Source organism: Cynoglossus semilaevis, chromosome 4, assembly GCF_000523025.1.
Source record: "Cynoglossus semilaevis isolate Cse_v1.0 chromosome 4, Cse_v1.0, whole genome shotgun sequence".
NCBI lineage: Eukaryota > Metazoa > Chordata > Actinopteri > Pleuronectiformes > Cynoglossidae > Cynoglossus > Cynoglossus semilaevis.
In genome coordinates, this window is record NC_024310.1 from 9,407,586 (window position 1) to 9,428,764 (window position 21,179).

Here is a 21,179-nt window from a genome sequence, read left to right on the forward strand (position 1 = left end):
CAAATACAGGGTATATGTACAGTCAAAACTGAAGATCAAGAAAACTTGTCAGTGAGTCAGAGTGTATACACAAACAAGAGGGCAGAACACAGATGGGGGTAGGTGCTGGTGATAAATGTTTTTAAACTATCTTTTGTAGATCTTGAATTTATGTGAATTTATGTAATTTTACCTACAATAAATAATAATATACCTAAAAGACTTTAGAGACGTTATTGTCATTCATATCTACACAAACTGTTTTTTCCTTGGGAAGAGATTTGGATGCAATGACTTAACAGTGCAACAGGGCTGTAAATAAAATAAACAGGATATTACATGGAAATAACATTCTAAATAAACAGGAAATTACATTTTAAATAATAAATAAACCTGACTATGGAAATACTCATTATAGTTACAGAATGGTGATATATAACTTTAGAGGTCCAGAGGTGTGAGCTGATCATGTGATATATAACTTTAGAGGTCCAGAGGCTGATCAGGCTATATTTGCACATGTCGTAACTGATTAAGAACAAATCAAATTCCATTATTATTCACTGTTGTATTTGGTTTGAGTTCAGGAGCCTGATGAACATTGATTGAAAGTTGTTGTGCTGTAGAATCTGGTGGTTCTGCCCCACAGGCTGCAGAGCATCTTCCCAGAGACTAGCATGTTTAAATGGCCAAATGTTTTTACAGCTCGTGGTAGAAAATTGCATCTTTAGTGGAAACCTAACTAGCACATACCGATCCAGATGTTATAGAACTCATGGTTTGGGCAAAGGACGGATGGATGTTGGATATGACCACCCGGTGGCGTTGTTTGCCTCCATTTGGATCACATGGATTAACCACCCGGTGTGAGTGCAGGGGGAGGTGACAGCAGAGGCAGAACTATCTCACCGCAGACACAGAAGCACATTTCACTTCTACGGCAGACCAACACTCTCAGTCCAGCCCTCGCAGCATTCTCAGCCGGCCTCGGAAAACAAAAACAGCGGTGCAGGACGCGTCCCGTTCTCCGGGATCACACAATTCCGCGCAGGAATTGGTTTGCTTTTTTTTTAATTCTACGGAACGTCTCCCCACCTTAGCACATATCTCTCAGAGAGGGGATACAAGTTGTTTACAGTAGCATAATCCTGAAAGATGGGTTCATTCCCAGCGATAACTGCCCTCGTCCTGGGCATTGTGGTTCCAGCGCTGTCTGGATACATAGAGGTATGTGATCTGATTTTTTTTACTCCTTCAGTATGGTTCCGGATCTGATTTGTGGTTTTAACCCTAAAACCTGCGTGGTCTCTGTTTTTAGTACTACATCAGGTATTTGCGGGTGCGCTCGACCACAGAATTATACACATTATCACGTCACGTGACAGTGAAATGTGGCGATAAAGCGTTGATTTCAGACTAGAATCAGACACAAGTAACTGAATTGGTGTTGTTTTTCTTTTCTATGGATGTTATAAATATCGTGTTGGTATATTTTATTTGCCAACCGTATTTACGTTTTACCGTTTGTTATAATTAATACTCAACATAATTTATACATCAAATAAAACAATCATTTTTTAGAACCGCAACAGTCGCTCATTTGACCTCGTTTTCAGTAGAACCTTATTGTGTTATGCTTATCGCACAATTTTATTGTTATTTATTTATCTATTGTATTATTTTACAGTTTTTGTAGTATTTTCCTGGTTTTAGAAGAAGCACTGCTTAGTTTTTCACCCTTCAACAATAAAATCAGCCTTAGTCTACTTCTATGTTATTTACAGCACTAGTCATAGGTCGGAGAGCAAAGTCTAATTATGTCTGAACTGGGGCGTCACTCAAAGTTACAAATATTATTTGTGTTTAATAGATAAATAATGAAAAAAACTTCTGAAACTGCCATAATATTGACTCCTGTATCATAATTCTAATTATTTGGATTTGTCCAGAAAACAAAGATTTCCCAGTTGTTATTTAAGAAAAACAGAGACCTATTCAGATAATAATGAAGAACCAAACAAAAGTTTCAAAAAAGTCAATTATGTGATGTAATTGAATTTATCTGTGGTTCATGCAGTCGTACTTGAATGTTATAAAGTTTGTTGCTGCAAGAATTCCATATTGAATATAACAACATGGTTTTTGAATTGTTGTGTAGACAAACAGTCATCAATGTGTGTCTGGAAACATTGCCTATTGTCAGGCCACTCAAGGATACACAGAAACTCATGACGTTATTCCATGTTATTCTTAGATGTTGTTAAGGACTATGGTCAGATGGATATGGGTTGAAGTTTTTGAAGACATGTTACATTTCAACCACGGGATTTACTTGAGTGATATGAAAATCTGTAGGCCACGTCATGAAGTTTCTCTAGTTATGTGAAGAACATAACTAGTTGCCTATTTCTAAACTCTACATAAATAACTGGGATGAAAAATAACCCGGACAACTAGCCATTTGTCATGTGTATTGCAAACAAAGCATATCAAAAGTTAAATATCCCTCCAATTACAGTTTGTCTGCAGTACTCTTGTGTTGGTTATGTCAAACTTTGACAGGCTGTATTGACACAAAAACAATCGATTGGCTCCAATAGTACCATCATTTTGGCTTTTGCTTCTACACATGCATCTTCCCAATTTTCTATCCCTGTTATTGTCCTCTTACAGCCATGTCTGCAGTATCAGGTATGTGTCACCATTCACACATTTTTGCAGCCAACTGCCCTTTATAGGGTAAACACAAGTGTTCATGCTCACTGTGAAAACAGCTGCAGCAAAACATTTTAACAAGACATCTCCTGGCCGTGCTGCATGCTGTGCAAAGTTGTTATCAGGAGCATTTGTCTTGGGTTTCCATTCGGCACACTCATACGCACCACCAGAAACTCAGCCATTTTGGGTCAGTAATGGCTGACATTGTGTGTGGTGAAATTATGATTATTATTTCCCCACCAAAAGATCCATGCTGCTGCACTCGTTCTGTCCATAAGACCTAGCCCGACTTGCTTCAGTCTGCCTCTGCCGCTGCACAGACTTTTGGATCAATAGCACGCAGACTCCTGAGATGATTAATGGACGGAATCGATACATTTTCTGATCAAATTAAAATGATAAAACGTGTGCACATGACAGGATTTCACTGCTTTATTCACCGACTCTGCTGAAGGACCGGTCATTTTAATAGCAGTAAAATGTGTTGTGCACACAATATGGATCGTCAGAGCTGACTCATTTTTATCTCGTCTGATGCTCAAACAAATTAAACTTTGGGCTGAAGTCACAGAAAACAAACCTTTCGTCTGCAGCTGCACCAGATATATTAATGTGTTTGAGTCACAGTACAAACAGCTTAAGTTTATAGAAAACAGTGTCATGTTACAGCTCCTTTTAAATGCTACATTCACAGTCATATTAACAGAGTTCATCAAATGAAACGTTCTTAATGGAATCCTGTTGCTATTCCAGTGTAGTTCCTATTGTTTGAACCACGTCAAGCCTCCGCCTCTTGAAAGAGCCCACTGTCCACAGTTGGCTGTTGTTGTTTTTTTTATTTCGTGAATGTGGCAGTGGTAATGCACAGACCGTCCCCTCTGAGCTCGTGAAAACACTGCCAAGGTAGATATTGCTTTGCTGACATGTTTGAATGCATTCACTCCCCTTGGACCTTGAGCTTGAATTTACGGTGGGACTGCAGGGCCACATCAACTCTGCTTCACTGTTGGTCAGAGATGGTTTATTTCCATTCCTTTACCTTGTCCATCTCAGTGGTTCATTAGTCCTTTGTGAGTACTTTGTTGTAGAGGTATTACCAAAGAGAGCCACACTCTTACTCTGCAGTTCTTCTATGGAATGCACTAAGAATTTGATGTAGCTGTTGAGTTCCCAAAGAGTACAATATATATATTCTTTAATTTTGAATTGTTTATCACTTACACTTCTTTCTTTATGTCATAACTGAATCAATTTCTTCGGTCTGAGTCATGCTTTGGTTTTGGAGTAGTTTAAGCTCTTGCAATAAGTATGAAAATTCCGGTGTGAAGTTGAAAAACTTGTCTTTAGGATGATTGAACCAGGGCATCCACATACATGCAAAACAGATTTCATAGACAAAACGACTCATGACTCGAGAACTGGCATTTTGTATTACGCAACTACTTCAGCTGTGTACACAGTTTTGTTTTATTTTGTCAAATACCTGTGAAAGTGCCAGATAGTGACCTTTTGTTTCCCCAGCTGTGTCCCCTCCCCTATTGCAGCATCTTTGTGTCATAGGTTTTACAGTCTGCACTGGTTTGAAAAGGGGTTTCTGCCCAGTGATTTATCACTTGACTCTATGTGGCATGCCCTATAAATTTTATACCAGCCTGCACCCTGGTTTTATTTGACTCTCTTTCACTCACTTCCCTGAGTGACCAGCTGTATCCAGTGGAAACACAAGGCACAGCCTAGAACCACAAAGGAGCCTGAGCCTAGCAAGAGAATTTCATCACACTAAGAATACGTAATATATGGAACAAGTTAATGGATTTATCACAATTTCCTCCCGCTCCTTGGAGCCAACATATAACATAACTACAGCTGTGATTCATAGTGTTTAACAGTTTTGTGTGTGATTTTTTTTGTCTCTGCCACATAATAAAAGAGAGGTTTCCCTTTGAGTTGGCCTACTATGTCAGACATATCCTCAAACATTAATAATTCAAGTTCATGGGATCCAAGGCAAGATTGAGCTTTGATTTTACAGAGAGGATTTGCATGTGAATGTGGTTGCAGGGGAGTGGACATCCAGCCCACAGACACGCAGCTGCTGGATACTGGATCACAAGAGGAGTGAAAACTTGCCTTAAAAATTAATTAAGTGCGATCACTGCTATTTAGCTTAATGCATTTTTAGCAGTGCTTTATTGTGTTTGCTATTTGGTAAAAAACAAACAAACTTTGCTTCATCATGTTTAATTGTTTGTATTCACTGTACATATGGAAAGATGATGAATGACTGCTAGTCTAAACAATAGCTTGGCTGCAAGTATCGGGGTAATTGCTACAGATGTAGGCAATGCTAAATGGCTCCTTGTGAGGGCCTTCTGTTTACTTCTGAATAGCCAAGACAAGTTGAGATGCAATTACCATGCCTTGATCAAGATGTCAGGAATAGGCACATACCTGATGACCCTCATTACCTAAGGGCAACACCCATTTGATAGGGATCTTTGGACACATTGTTATGAGTAGTGGTACACAGCACGGTACTTCTCCCTCCTCTTGAGTCAACAAAAAAAAACCCCTCCTTGACCTCCACCTTCTACTGTGTCAATCAAGATGAAGGCAGCAGCATGTGCCTCACTAGGCTGGGAATCAGCCTGGCTTGCCCTTGAATTTGTAGATTAGCGCCTAAAACTTTGCTTTGAATTGTCGGGACAGCCCCTGTATCCCTGTCAATCCTCTTAGCAACAAGAAACACCGGGTGCTTATAGATCTGCAGAGGGGAAGGGACTAATCCCAGAGCGAAACCCCTCGCTGTCAGCTCACAGCCTTGTACTCACCCTGTTTATTCTTCCATTCAGCCACTAACTCAGTCAAGCCCTCATTTTCACACCCGGCAGAGGCAAACCAAAATTTAGAAGTGCTGCAGATCAGTCCGAGTCACACGTGTGCAGTTTTGGTGTAAAGTGCAATGTGTCACGTGTGCTATGACAAACAAAATAAGAACAAACCTCTAAACTCAAAAATCATTTCCCTTTCATATTTCAATGATGCCTTCAGCCGCTGAACATTTTTCAGTCTGACTCTGTCTGTCTTTCCAGTTCACTGCTATGGCTGCTTCCCTTTCAAAGCCTGTGCAGGTCTCCTGGAGCGATTCCATCAACAAGGCACACTCGAAGCTCATCTTTGGCACTTTAATAGAAAAACCTCAACGAATGACTCATGTGCTCTGACCTTCCCCTGTGAATACAGATGGCTCATTTTTGCAGCTGCAACTGTTGTCTGTATGTCTTCCATACATTTATTTAACAATCCTCTTACTGCAGAGCTTCTCACATGTCTGGATTCACTAATGTGTATGATTTCTGGTTTGAAAATCAATGAGTACAATTTACCACACCGGTCACTGAACATTGCTCAAGTTTGCACTTGGCCTCCTGCCACATTTCATGTGTACAGCCATGTGAAACCCTGGCAGAACAGAAGTGAATACACTATATGGCTCAAAACAGTAGGTTTTCTGCTGTGAGGCCTGTGCAGCATTGTGGTACATTCCTCTTTTATACAGTTTATATGTCACAAGGAATGCATAGCCTGAAGAGCTTACAGCTCGCTGTATTGTATGCTTTGTACAACTCCCTTTTTTTCATCACATGTGATTATTGTAGTGAGTTAGAGAGGATGATTTTTATCAATTAGTTGCAGTTTCTTTTTCTGTTTGAGAAAGAGAAGAGAGTAAAGTAACACAGATTAAACCAGGGGTTTCAAATTCAGTTTAAGTTAAAGTGGGCCAGACCAGCACAACCATACCATAATTGCCTATAAATAACAGTAAATCCATGTTTTTCTTCTCTATTGTTATGCAGAGAAGAACCTTAGAAAAATCTACATTTTAGTGAAATAACATTTGACAGAACATATCATGAACATATTTTTGTAAATTACTTTTTTTTATTTTAAAAATTCATGAAGCGGGCCAGATTGAAACCCTTAGTGTGTCGGTTTTGGCCCACAGGCTGTATGTTTGACACCGTTGGGTTCAATCCTGCAGCAATGCCCTTGTGTGTGTGTAAGAGAGAGAGAGAGAGAGAGAGATGGTCTATCTTCCTGTATTTTTCATCCCATAAATAAAATATCTGCAATCTCTGAGTTTTCGCTGCACTCGTACCTTGGCTCATGCCCTCATCCATCTTTTTTCAATATCTGTCTTTTCCTTGTAAAGAAGGCCACGCCCAGTGTCCTGTCCTTCTCCTTTGTCTTCTTCAGGTGCATGGCTCCTGTTTTGTAATGCCAGTGACTTACATGCAGACACAGAGGAGGCCCACACACTGATTTATCTGCCTGATTTAAAATGGAGGAAGGCAACTTAGGATTCAACAGCCACATGCAGTATGCAAGCTAGTGTTTCCTCATTGTTTGCATGCTCAACTGCACCAGGAAAACAAGGGGCATGAATGACTCGGTGTCTGTTTCTCCCTCACTTGTGTTTAAACCAACCATTTCCAACTGAATTCCTGCATGATAACATTCAGATCACACCTAATGTTCCAACCTTGACATGTCTCTTCTTGGAGAGTTTGCTAAGTTGTTGTTTCATTCTGTGTGTGGGAGTTAAATTCTGTGGGTGTGTCTGCCTTTGTGGATAAATGTGTGTCATGAGAGGAAGCCAATTTTTAATGTTTTTTTTTATGCATCTTATCTGACAGATTAGGTCACAACTGATACAGGATTTATGTTCTCTGTTGTTTGGTAGTAACATGAGAATAGTGAGACATCCTGTAGGCTCACTTTCTTCTGGTAACTTATCTGGATATCCTAGTCAGTCAGTCAATACAGATTGTCACAGTGAGTTAACATGAAATTAGTAAAAAAAAAAAAAAAAAACCCTTTGTCTTTGAATGTCGCTCCCAAAAAGGGCCCAAGAATCAAGAAACCTACCGCACATGGTGAAATTTCAGACGATGGAAAAAGATAATTAACTTGAAATAAATGCAAAAGAAAAACAACAGACGCTACGTGGATGTGACCACGTACACCATGTGGTGAAAATATCTGACACACAATCAAGAGCTTAATCTTTACAGAAGAATGTTTTGCACAAGTCCAGCGTTGTTTGATCTGAGATATCCAAATGTAAATAATTTATTTTGTGTGCACAGTGTAGACAGAACAAAACACCCCTTTGCTGCCAAAAAGAGCACAGCATGTCTCCTTCCTGCCTGTCTTCCTGCCTGTCTTCCTGCCTCACGAGCTTACTTAACCACGTGCCTATAGTGGAAATGGTATTATCCGGGTTGGAACCACAAATTCTCTTGTGTTTGTCTCTTTTTAACAAAAAAGAAATGGACCCTCTCTTCTCTCCGGAGAGTAAGAGGAAAATGAAAATGTCAGAATAGTAAAAGATAGAAGCAGTGCAGCGTAACACTACACCCCCAGAGAAAGGCCTGTGCTGCTGCTGCTGTCTTTGCTGCTGCTCTGTGATAGCCCTGTTAGTAGCCTGTCTGATACAGCACTTTCTCAAGGAGAAGGTGGCCAAGGACAAATAGCAACTCTGTAGAATGGTCCACTAGGGACGCAGACAGATCAAAGAAGAGATTTTTTTCCTCTGGAGTAGGAGGAGGAGAGAATGAGAGCATCTGATTCTACTTTTTTCAGATGTTTATCTAGGATTATTATTTAGGAGCATATTTATTTCTTGAATATTCTAACTAATGCCCATTAATTGCCTGATAGACATGATTGTGTTATCATTGTTGAGCAGGTAGGACTGTAAGACTGTAAGTTAGTTCTTTAATTACTGGCATCTAATCAAGCGTTTCTCCAGTCAACTCAATAGACATACTGCATTTCACGGACAGGAATTAATTGCTTTTTAAGATCAAATTAGTGTTTTTGACATCTGCTTGTTGAGCAATTTAATAAAAAAAAAAACCCTCAATATTTAAAAAGAGATTTTGATGAGTGACTCGATGAAGTAGGTCATCATGGCTGTTTCTGTTCCTCTGGCTGGATTTGTCTCTGTGTTTCGTGTAAATCTTTAGATCTTACTAAATAAATGTCGACCAGATTAAAATATGGCCCTAATATTGTGCTGGTAATGATGTATTATATTGATCAATTGTCCAACTAATGGCTAGTAGGAAATTTCATTGTATTTTGAGTCTTTCTAACCATGTCTGCGACAATGTTTCTCACGCTGCCGACCATTTAAATTGTCGTCTTGGATCATTTAAAACAGGACCTATCTTGTTTTTTTTTACTTGCCATCACCCTGAATATGAACTTTCTCCTCATAAGCTGTGTTTCAAGTGCTGCAACAATTCACCTCACTCAGCTACTTTTATGTCAGATAAAAACCAATCAAACACTCTGGAGAATTCCATTAGTTTGATGAGATATGATATTGCTCTAGGCGCAAATCTGAAATAGCTGTTTTCAGACAAACCCATTAAAAGTCATTTGATCCTCTGCAGCTAATTATAGAGCCTTTGGAGCAGCTAGTCGCCTGCAAGAGACTCCACCTTCTACCCCAGCCCTCTTACACTCTCCTGGGTCTCAGAAACCTCTTTTGTTGCACCAAGCTATTACTGAGGTGCTGGAAGCTGACAAACACACATAAAGCCGGTTTGGATTTGGGATCATACCCAGAGAGGTGTCAGGATGTGGATTGGATGAAGTTTTTGTGCCTTCAGAAAATAATGAGCAAGTAGAGGAACAAGGTGACGCACTTGATAAAAAAAGAGAACATATTAGAAAGATCCAGAGATGAGTGCTCCTGCTGCGAGGTCTGGTATTCACCATAGAAACGCAGATGATTAGCTGTTAGTGCTAAGAATGTCAAACTAGAGTTGAAGACCGACAGAAGTGTGATTGAAATCCCTGCCTGTCTCCCGTAGAGAGAAGCTAAAAGGGGAACAGAGCGCGGCCTAATGACTGATGAGTATATCTGCATTATATCTATTATTTTCCTATTGGTAGTGATGGCCTTTAGGCATTGCCTGAAACATCGCAGTTGATGCAGATTTGTGGTTAGTGTCTGTGCTCCACCAGCACATGACCGGAGGGGAGTAAACATGCAGGGGACAATGAAATGAGAGCCAAGATTTAGAAACATGCCTGGCTGGTCAAGGCATGCCAGGAGCAAGAATGAGCTCCAGTGTCATCTCTGTGACTGGACTGTCTTTACCTCATTACACCGTGTTTCCAGACACTTTTTTTTCAGCTGAGAATTTATATCAGTGTAAGCCTCATGTAAGGAATTGATGTAGGTGCCAGAAACTGGTTTGTAAAGCAACTAAAATTCATGAAAATTGCATCACACCTAATATTAAAATTCCGTGAATATTTTACGAAGGATATACCTGGAGTTTCCACTTTCAGGTTGTCCTCATTAAAACATCAAGTAACATGGTGATCTTATTTAGAAGAACTGATGATAAAGGCCGTGCTGAAAAGTGCAAACTCACTGTATAACAGTAACAATGTTAGCAACATTCACCTAGCCTCACTGAGGTGTACTGCAGGCATTCTGTCCCAATGGCTCCATCAAATTTTGGTAAACAGAAACAAAAAAAACCCTGAAAAGATCGTATGAAAAAGAATGATTTACTACCCGTAATCGATGAAAAGTGGTGATAAGTGGTGATCTGTGATTTTTCTCCAGCTTTTATCAGTGCTTCTAAATGCTTTTTTTCTGGGTCTGTCCTTAAAACCTCAAAGATAAGCTGTAAATATGATCTGCTGTCTCAAAGAAGTTACAAACATATCAGGTGACTTTGTGTTGAAGGCCTTCGCTCTTCGCTCCTTTTTTTTTCGTGCTTTAGCGTGGCCTTGCCACAATTCGGGCTGCTCCCTATAGCAACTGAATGCGATATTTCCACATTGTCTACAAAGTACCTTCCAGTGTCTGATCTCATTGCAGCCCCTGCAGAGAAGCATTACCCTCATAGACCCTCTCATTAGGACACATCGTTCTTTATCCTCCTTCTTCCTTGTCGGCACTGACTGTGCTAGACCATGCATTTTAGGACAAATTGGTTGTTTTTTCGTGTTACTTTGTTCACTGGAACAGTCTGCCCTTGTGCTCCCCTGACCTTTCCTCCCTCTCGGCCCACTATCTCTCTATTACCTCTCCCTCCGTGGCCTCTTTCCCCATTTTTCAATTTCACTTTTGCTTGCTCAACAATTATGTGCTCATTAACTGTGGTAGTCCAGGCAGGCCAGAGAGAGAGATGTCAGTGACAGAGCTGGAGCCTCGCCGTAATCCCCGCTACTGTGGACCTCACATTGACAAGCCTGTCTTTTTGCCAGCCGTGGTGTCGAGGAGCAGCAGCATGGTGCTACATGCTGATGAGGACAAAGTCATCCTGGAGAAAAATTAAAAAGTAGTAGGGGGAGTGATGGATGGAGGAAAGGAAGCGGTGCCATGTTTTCATGCAGCTTGGAGGGATATGAGAGGAAGAGAAGCTGAAGAGAGTAAAGTGAGCACGGGTCATTTTCTCCTCAGTGCAGGCGATTAGACCCCTCTGCTCCTTGGTAGCAGCTCAATGTTAGAGAGAGACGGAGAGAGAGAGAGAGAGAGAGAGTGTCACTCCTGTGTCTAATCCTCCTCTTTTAAAAATGGCTAAGAAGGCAGTCAAAATGGGGAAAAGAGCCAACATCACCCCAAAGCTGCCAGTGGAAAACATAGGCCCATAGTTAACAAACCGAGCCCCGGCCAACAAACACCTATAAGCCCTAAATCTCTGGCGTGGCCAGCATGGCTGCTGGCTTTAACCCACGTAACTATTGCTTTACAACAGGCATTCACTCATTAAATACCATAGAGAAAAAAACAGCGGTGTGTCAAAAAATACCCTGCAACCCTCATTACCTCCTCCACATCAGTTATATCAGGGAAAGCCTTGACAGCAGTATAACTCGTGTGCACCTGCACATACAGTAATCGGCCAGCACTCCTCTCATAGACCACCCACCTGACACAGAGAGGCTTTTCATAACCGCACAGGCTAATTTAATCATGCTAATGTGTGCGTTACAGTGGGCGAGCTATTGGCTATTTGATCTTCATTCCAGCTCGGCACAGAGAACTGGAAGCTACAGGAGGAATAACGGGAAGGAAAATGCAACCTCTGGGCAAAGCGGTGAAATGAAAGCTAGTCAGTTTAGTCTTTTAAGCAAGGTAATGAAGAGAGAAGCTCTGATTTCAGTTAAGCAGAAAAGAGTGCAGGGTTTGGTGAGATTATATCAGTATAGTCAGATTATTACCCTCGTTATTCAGTCGAGGTATTTACTCCAAGGAGGGGCTTTCATTAAATGTTGAGCTTTCTCTACGTTATCTTGACAGAATTCTGATTCCTGGAACAAACCTGAATGATACACTGATGCACTTTTCTAGGTTTGGTTTGGTTTAACTAAGACATGATTGAATAGTTAAAAATTGACAGTCTTACAAATACTGAAAATTACCGGACTATAAGTCGCTCCAGAGTATAAGTCGCACCAGTGCCCTCGAGCGGCCGTCAGTGTGAAATTTACCAACATGTACATTTTCAGTTGTACAGGAGTAGCAGATACTGGTACACAATCAGTGTGAAAATTTTAATATATAAGACGCACCTGAGTTTAAGTTGCAAACCCAGCCAGAGGATGAAAAAGGTGTGATTTATAGTCTGGAAAATTCAGTAAATATTTTCCCAGCCAGAGGATGAAAAAAGGTGTGAATTATTGTCTGGAAAATTCAGTAAATATTTCCATTTACCATTATGAGCAATAGTGACAATTGACTTGCTGTAATAACAACAATAGTAGGTACATCACACCAGATGTTAATGAGCTGACCTAAAGAAACTCTCTGTGACCATCAGTTTAAGGTACAGAGAGACAGATTGGTCTGTTCTGACCTCAATACGTGTCCAAACTAAACCACTAAACCATATTAACATTTATTATGTAAACAAAAATGCTGTGTTGAAAGCACTCAAAATTCCCAGATTAAATCTTGATTATTTGCAATTGACTGAAAAAGTCAACAAAGTCTCAGGTTTCACCACAACAAGCTGCTTTAGCATAACCTGTGCATGGCCTTTCAGCTACAGACTGAAGGCCTTTGAAGACCTTGGTTTTTTGTAAGTGTTAAGGCAACTTGTTGTGTTTATTTTAGTCATAAACATCTGGCACGGTGATGTCAAGCACGTAATCCGCTCAAGGCCACGTGGAACATAAGCCCGGATAGAAAGGCTTGTGAGGGTCACTGGCTCACATGGTTCTGAGAAGGACAGAGCAGCAGGTGAGAGATACAGTCGAGGCGGGAGCAGAACTGCACGCACTTTGGAATTGTCTCGAGTCAATAGAGAGATGAAAGGAGGGAGATGGAGTAGTGAAGAGTTTGCTCATGCAGAGAGCTTTTGAGTTGTCAGGGGGAAAGAATAGGTGATTGTACTGATGGGGAATGTTGCCAAAGAGGCTGGAGCACTCAGACCTGTCGTGAGCGCAGCACATACCTGAGAGGCTGATGCTGCGAAAAAGAATCACCTAAAAATGGCCCTGAATCATCACAGTGCTCGAGTCATTAACGCCAAATGCAAAGCTGTTATACTCCTTCTGCAAGAAATGGTTTTTACACTTGAGCAGCTTATTTATGCAATCATGCACCTGCGTAACTTAGCAACTAAACAACAAGCTTCGGGTGAAACTCTGGGTGTAATTATCTGTTTATCACTGCAGAGCACATTTATCGCGTATTTTTCTGTTGACTGCCTATAACTCGTCTCTGCCAGAAGCACCTCCGTCTCCCTGCTCCTTTGTGTGAAACACACTTGCTGATGGAAGGCAACTTTAATTAACCCTCCGTTACAAGAATATCTTTGCTTTATTTTTAAATGCATTATATATTTCTGAGAACTTTTTTGCTTCTCTGCGCAACCCAGTGTAGGAGTTAAAATGGTCTGATTTTCAGTACTGCAGTGATGCAGCAGCAGTTCTCCTGCTCGTACACTCTTTTGCTCCCAGTCCTGCCTTTTCAATATCTTTTCCAACATCTCTTGCCTATAAGTGATTGAACTAACATGAAGGCTTCAGTGTAATCCTTACCGTTGTTGGCATGTCTCTCACCGAAGTGGACAGTATACCCATAATGGAAATAGTACAACACAAGCTAAATCAAAACTAATTTTCTCTCGTCCTTCTCCTCGTCTCTACCTCCTGATTCTCAGCCAACCTCCTCCTCTATATCCATAATTTAAGCAGCTGGGGGAGGCCTTAATGCTACATGATGATGTCTGCAGGTGACTCTAAGGGCTGTGTGTGATGTGTGATGGGGAGAAGAAATATTCCAGGAGTGTATGTAGCCTGAAATCTGTGTCAAGAGCGGCCATTGGGGAAAATGTTTGTCGGTTATCTTCTGCTCTCGTTCTGCATTTCTCTCCTCGCTTCGGAAAGATACAAATGTTCAGTAGCTGTCCTGCCCTCAGCTGTCACACGCTTAGATCCGAGCAGTGGTCCTGTTAGTTTGAGTGTGACATGTCAAAGATAACAGGTCTCACCACATGACACATCCTCATAGATGGGTGCCAAGGAAAATGGGTCAGAGGTAAAAAGAAAAAAAAATAATTAAATTAAAATGATATATTAAACATATATACAGCATGAGAAAATAATTATGTGCACATTGCATTATTTCTGTTACATTTACTTTTTTTTTGCGAACTGGCCTGTAACTCCAAGGAACAGCTTAAAACCCACATGTTTTTCTAATTCGCTGCTAATTCTCTGCCTGACTGCAGACTGAAAAAGCAACAGTGGACACGGCAGGACCAAATGAGAAGAAGAACCTCACACTGGTGCCGCTTATAAATAGCCCTGACCCACCTTCTCCCCCAGTGTAAAGACATGGAGCCACACAAATAAAAACAAATCATTTGCTGTAATTCAAAGCAAATGAATATGTCCCATAGCCTGCCATTTCCGTCTGTCTACATTACATTTGCATAGTAAACATGTGAATTAACCTCTCAGACCTGCCTTCACTTTTCAGCAGTGATATCAAGGATGAAAATAGAAAACATATCAAACAGTAATGACTAGTTTTATTTAATCTTTTATTTGATATTTATATAGTTTATTTTATTTATAGTGTGTTTTGTTTTTTGATTTGATTAGTTTGGTATAATATTACATTATTTTATTATGGAGTTAAGTTTTGGCTATCTTTTAAAAACACAACATTTTTAAAACTTCCTTTATAATATATATGTTTAAGCATTTTGTATTTTTTTACCTGGTGCTTTTTATAGGTTTATTTTTTGGGGGGAGTTTTTGCTACATTTCAACTTTCTTTATATATTAAGTCCACATATATATTTGTTGCGCTGATGTAATAATTTCTCTGATAACATTTCGTTACCTTTAGGCCAACATTTATCTAATCTATAATCTTAACCACTGCCATGTAATTGAAAACCACATGGCAACAAAGACAGTTCTGTTTGCTAAGGAGGAGCAGCTGGAGGTTTTCCTCTTTTGTTTTGCAAAAGTTAACCATTTATGATTTAGGAATGATAGAGACCTCATCAGGAAAACTCAAAAGTATCTTCCAAAATGTAATTTCAAAAAGTTTAATTCACATATAACAACAACAAAAATAAAAAGTTTTCACCTCTCAGTAAACTTAAAGCCTCTGTGACATTGGGCATCTTAATCACTGAAATCACAAACTGTGTTCTCTGACTTTCCATTTTTCAATTTGATTTCAAATAAATTTAGACTGTGCCCACACCAGTATTTGGAATTCCTGGACCATACTTCCATCCCTTAAAAATATGTCAGATAAATAAACAGTCTGAAGCTCCAGGCTACTAGACAGCATTGACGCTGACTGCCTTCAGATAGTTTCACCCTGATCATTCTGTCCATTCAACTTATGTTGCACCTCATACCGCGCGGTAGATATTTTACAAAACTAAGTGCTAAATATTAATAAAGGGATAAAAACAGGACCTCGTCTGCTGCACACAACAGAGACTGACACTAAACACAAAGCTTTATATTCCTGCAATCTACACCGGCAAAAGGACAATTTATGAAGCTGTGGGTCATTTTTATGTTTGTACACAAGGACACGCTGGTGATGAATGTGCTGAAATACCGTGTATCAAAGAGGGCAGAGCAGCTGGTACAGTATTGTGTATTTTGTGTGTATTGACCTCTAAGCCATTCAGCCAGCCTTCATCATTACGCCTCCTGTCTCCTCTCCCTCTTTGTAACACTGCTCATATTTCAGTCTCTAATAACTGTGGCCTCATTTCCTTTTTTTTTTCCTGCCTATTCTTTGTTCCTCTTTCCTGCACCCCCCTCCTTTCTTTTCTTATTTCTCCTTCCTGTCTTTTCACTCTGTCACTGTGAACCTCTGATGATCCATCTCCCTGCTTTCTTCTACCTCCTTCCTTCGCTCTCCCTTGCTCCAATTCTTCAATCTGTTTCCTTCTCTTTTACTCTCTCATCTTTTTACACCCTCCCTTTCCTTTTGCTTTCCACCAGCTCTAGTGGTCCTTCGGTACATTACTGGGATGCTTTGTAGATGGTTTCCATAGCGACAGGGCATTGAACAAGTCTTCATTCATGTCCCTTTGCTGTAAGCTGGAGAGAGGCCATGTTATCTCACCCTGACACACAGGCGGACCTGCATCACTCCATCATCTCAACTCCTCACAACTTCTAGCAGAATCTTAATGGGGAAATACGTCCCTTCATCGTTTATCTTAGTCCACTGGGCGTGACGACTTTAGAATGACCCTTAGTGAAAAATGATTGAAATGATTCCACTCAGTCAAAACTCTCTTTAGAACATTTTTGCATTTAACATTGTCTCATCTTTTTTACAACTTTTTCAAGTTTAAAAATGACAAAAAACAAAACATGTCAGAATATGCAGGATTTATCTATTGGTTCTTTCTCATCTGCAGTGAGTTCTATAAAATCAGTTTGTCTGAACTGGTCTGGCTGCCGTTCCACTGCTGGTCTAAATGGCAGAACTGTTTCTGTTTGCCACAAACCTATTATATATATATATATACCTATTTGGAAACACAAATCAAGACTTGGAAACTTGGAGTTTTATTCAGTTTTTGAACTTAGCTTTAAGGTGTACAAAAAGCAGCTAAAATCTAGCCCAAAGATAAAAACAAAACAGTAAATCAAAAGTTTAATAATGATAATTAATGATAAATCAAACTAGTATCCAAGTAGACAAAGAATACAGGAAGGTCATTCAATTTAGCTGAGAAATTACTCTCCAAAAACAAATTCCTTCTATTGATAAAAGAATTGAATCATTATGACATAATGATGATTAAAAAGCACTCTAAAATAATGATGTTCCTGCACTGATATAAATTCTAACAAATGGATTAAAACACGTGGATAAATGCACTGATATAAATTCTAACAAATGGATGAGTGTTTGTATTGTATCAGGATTAAAACACGTGGATACGTCCCGTATGAATCTCCTTCAACTCTGTTATCACCACAGCCACTCCTCAACTTCCACCAGTCTCAACTTGTTTTCCCAACTGGATAATCTTCCCATTACGGACACAACTGCTGTGTCAACGCTTTTTTTCCAGTATATCACATTTTTCTCTGGTGCCTATTAGCCTCCTCCGATGAAAAAACATGTTCAATCAAGTAAAGTTTGAGCTGAAGTATTTCAAAGACTGGGCGGTCACTCGTGTGTCACGGCTGCAGCTGAGTCTTACCAGGAGATAGTTGATTGTGTGATGTTTTCCTGATTCCTATGACCCTGCAGGACAAAATGGAACAGCATATCCTGCCCTGTCCTGTTCTCTTTTGTCCTGCCCTGGTCTGTCTGCAGCAATGTAACTGTAAGAGAAAATAAAAAATTAGATGATAGATAGATAGATAAATTGAGTCAAATAGGCCATAATTTAAACGTTTCTGAGGCACAAATGCTAATTCTCAAATTGAAAATAAATGTCATGGTATTCTGGGAAATAGGAGAGAACACGGAAGGACCAAAGCATTAACACACAGTTCACCCTGCAGGGGAGAGCTTTTATTTATGTTGGTAGAAAACGTAAAAAACCTGTGGAAATACCTTTTGGAAAAATATTTTGTTTTTATATCAACAAGGTAACATAAGACTCACAACTTTTACAATAACATCTCTAGGGGATGTTACACTAGCAGAGACTTTTCTTCAGTCTGTGGGGGCATTTATTATACTGTGGGCTGAAAGCATTTGCTCATAGGGCAGTTCTCAAGTCATGCGGAGACGCTTCACATAGTAAAGACAAAAGGCCATTTCATTCAGACGGGGGGAGGCTCATTTGCATTGCAGTGATGAGTTACCCTTTTTAAATCGAGTGCCGTGAACATCCTTTTTACTTTCATTATTCTGATTTTACTGTCTGCCCGACTTGAGTGTGGGAGGCAGTGGAGGAGTTTGGTCAGAGGAAAATGTCACCAGTATCCCTTTGTGGCACAATGACCTCCCCCTTCTGTCTGTTATCTGTTGCCTATGAACTGTTTGTGCAGTGATGGTGTCAGCGGCTGGGCCCCGGTCTCTTAGGTGGAAACAATGAAGGTCACTAAAGAAGATACACGTAAATGCTACGCTTAAATGCACTGTAGCTCTGGTCCTGATCAGTACTGTAGTTGACTGACAGTATCAAGTACTGGTACAAGGTATAGTAATGATGTCATGCCTTACAACAAATTGCCTTTCTGTTGATGTCACTAAATGATGGCAGACATCAACAGTGCCAAATTATCTTTAGTTTAGGATAATTTGTGTAAATGATTTAATTTATTTTGCCCAGCATTCCACATGCAGCAAATACTGACCCGACAATGCAGTCAGATTTTGGTAGTCAAATGTTGTACTCACAGTTGTACATGTAAAGTTTAAACAAGGCCAAGAAACAAATTTTCTAATGACAAGGCAAACAATAAGAAATGTTATTTATTTGTTGGCCAATGTCCCTAGTTTTGGCAAACATGCAGAGAATATTTCTGTATTTATGCAGGAGATGTTGACTCTGGTGACTGATTTGTGATTTAGGTATTAAGTTACCACAGGGAAAGATTAGGTGGATTAACAGTGCTGGGCATTTCTTCACTGAGTCACATGGACACTAAGCATTCTGGGAACACACAAGTCTAGACCAGTGCTCCATTCTAGAGCTGCTTTTCTAAAGGCTAGTCTGTAGCGAGGGCTTTGCTCGGCCACAGCCAAATTTAGACTGCAGTGCTTATAGACATGTTGAAATGCAGGGCTGCTGCACAGGCAGTGTCCCAGCCGACCATGTGGTGTTCGGACATTTAAACCAAGAAGCTGTCAGTGTTGTCTTTGAGCCGTCTGTGTTCAGTTTGTGCAGTGGTGTCAGAGCTACCGTCTCTGTGTTTATGTTGGAGGAGCATCACCAAGGATCCACCCTTGGTTTTTAAGAATAGAATCAGACACATTTACCCTCAGTGTCCTCTCAGTGTGTCCTTAGTTCACACACTTGCACTGCAGTTCACGCCTGCTTGGTTGGCTGTTCTCAGACCACACACACACAGACAAAATGACACAAAGATCCGATTAGCTTCTCTAGTCCTGCGTGCTGCAGTCACACTGTAACTGAACCATTGAAGGTCAACGTTTTCCTCAACTTAATCAAGGTGTAGAATAACAATATAACATTTTTCTTTAATAAAACGATCCTCTCTCCCTTTGAGCTACTTTTACGACTACACGCCCTAAGACAACATATATTAACAAGTTGAGTTATGAATAGTTATTGACTAAACCTCTGATTGAAGCTTGAAGCTGTGACACAGGCATGACTCATCAGTTTGGACTTCACTATGTTGCAGTGGTCATTAGTCACCATTTTGTAAAAGCGGTTACAAAATATCTTTATTTAACCTGACCATACTAAAATACAGTCCCATTCCCTTCAGACAAAAACAGATCAAGGAGACGTTCGTGTTTGAAGACTTTAGAAGGTATAGTGAGAATGGCTTGTTTGTTTACAATTTAGAAATGATACACGGTGTAATAAAACATTTACAAAAAAAATTCAAAAGGCTTACATTTAAAGTCTGTTCTCAAGCGTTGCTAGAAAGGGCAAGATATTATATATTTTTTTAATTATTTAATAAAAGGTTTGGATTTTTTTATGCGTTGTTTCCCTACTGGGGATGTCATGTCTCAGCCTGCTCCATGTGAAACTTGGCTGTGGCACAGAGCAGACTAATAAAACATGTTTGTGTGCTGGAGGCAGACAAGGAGAACAGCGACAGATTGGTGCGAGTCTGAAAGACTGAAAAAAACAAAAATCAGCTGAATGATCCTCAGTCCCTTCAGCTTCTGACAAGCTGCGGCAGTGGCAGGCCTGTCCCTCCTGCGTTCTCGCCTTTTTTTTATTGCATTACAGTCTGTATTCATTTGGGAATAATATGTCAACTGATGGTGTAAGTCAATCAGCACATGTTCCCTGCTGCAGTTGTCTGTTTACTGGTGCTGTCTGGGCTCTTCCTCCAAACCCTCTGCCAACCTACACTCCGTTCCTCTTTTGTCACTGAATTTCCTCCTCCTCCTTTCCTTTCTTCCACAGAAATACACTTAGCCGAAAGTAATCACACACACACACATCATGTTTCACTGAACACTGAGTCATTAGCAGGATGCTGGATGAGTTAGTCTTGTTAGGTGTGTTGGGAAATTTTCCAGTAACTCTGTAAAACATTTCTCTGTTGTTTCTCAATTCAAGTACCTGTGTGAGTTGATGGGGTCGACCATGTGTGACTCAGCCGTGCTGGGACAAAAGCTTCTTCAGTTGTTGGTGAAAATTGTTTCATTCCACGCCTAAACACTGAAGGATCAGACCAGTAGATTGGATGCTTCATGGTCACTGTGTCTGGTCTGCCCTTTGGTGGTTTTATTAAACCGTGCAGCTGCCTCTGTAGATTGTGATGTCACGAGCAGCAGAGGTTTTAGTGGGAAGAAAACAACAGTGTTATCAGTGCTATTGATTTTAGTTCACTTTTTTTTTACTTCTGTAACTCTCTCAAACCTGGCACTGGAGTGGTGCATTGGTAGGAACACTCCTTCCACCAGAAGGCTCAGGGTTTGATACCACCAAATTCCAAGACGGTATCAAACCACATCCCAGGTTGGAGTTGTGTCAGGAATGTGCATCGTTTGAGTTTCTTTTTTTTACATTATTAAAACATTTTTCTACCTATTTCTAAGTAAAGGTTTCTAAGGCCTTACTTGAACGAAAACTGATGGATACAGACATAGGTTAAAAACAAAAAGTGAACTTTGAAGCAGTTTCACCTCAAAACCTTCAGCAGCTGTTTGTGTAAAGACCATGATTGTACAAATTAAATCACATTATTAAATTGTGTTGACAGTCATTTCACCTGTAGCTTTCAGCACTACAAGTCAATCAGCATTTGTAAAAAATACAGCTGTCAGGAAT

At 40.2% G+C, this 21,179-nt stretch overlaps 1 protein-coding gene across 3 annotated transcripts in view; it reads left to right on the forward strand.

Moving 5' to 3' along the window:
- Positions 1-869: 869 nt before the first annotated feature.
- The window catches only part of aplp2 (amyloid beta (A4) precursor-like protein 2), a 50,988-nt gene continuing 30,678 nt past the window's right edge, over positions 870-21,179 (forward strand). The window contains exon 1 of one of the 3 annotated variants that reach the window (XM_008308991.3): positions 870-1,206. In XM_008308991.3, coding sequence (XP_008307213.1) covers positions 1,135-1,206 — 72 coding nt within the window. In that variant the 5' untranslated portion in view covers positions 870-1,134. The remainder of the gene's footprint in view (positions 1,207-21,179) is intronic. The other 2 variants (XM_008308986.3, XM_008308987.3) reach the window with 2 other exon arrangements.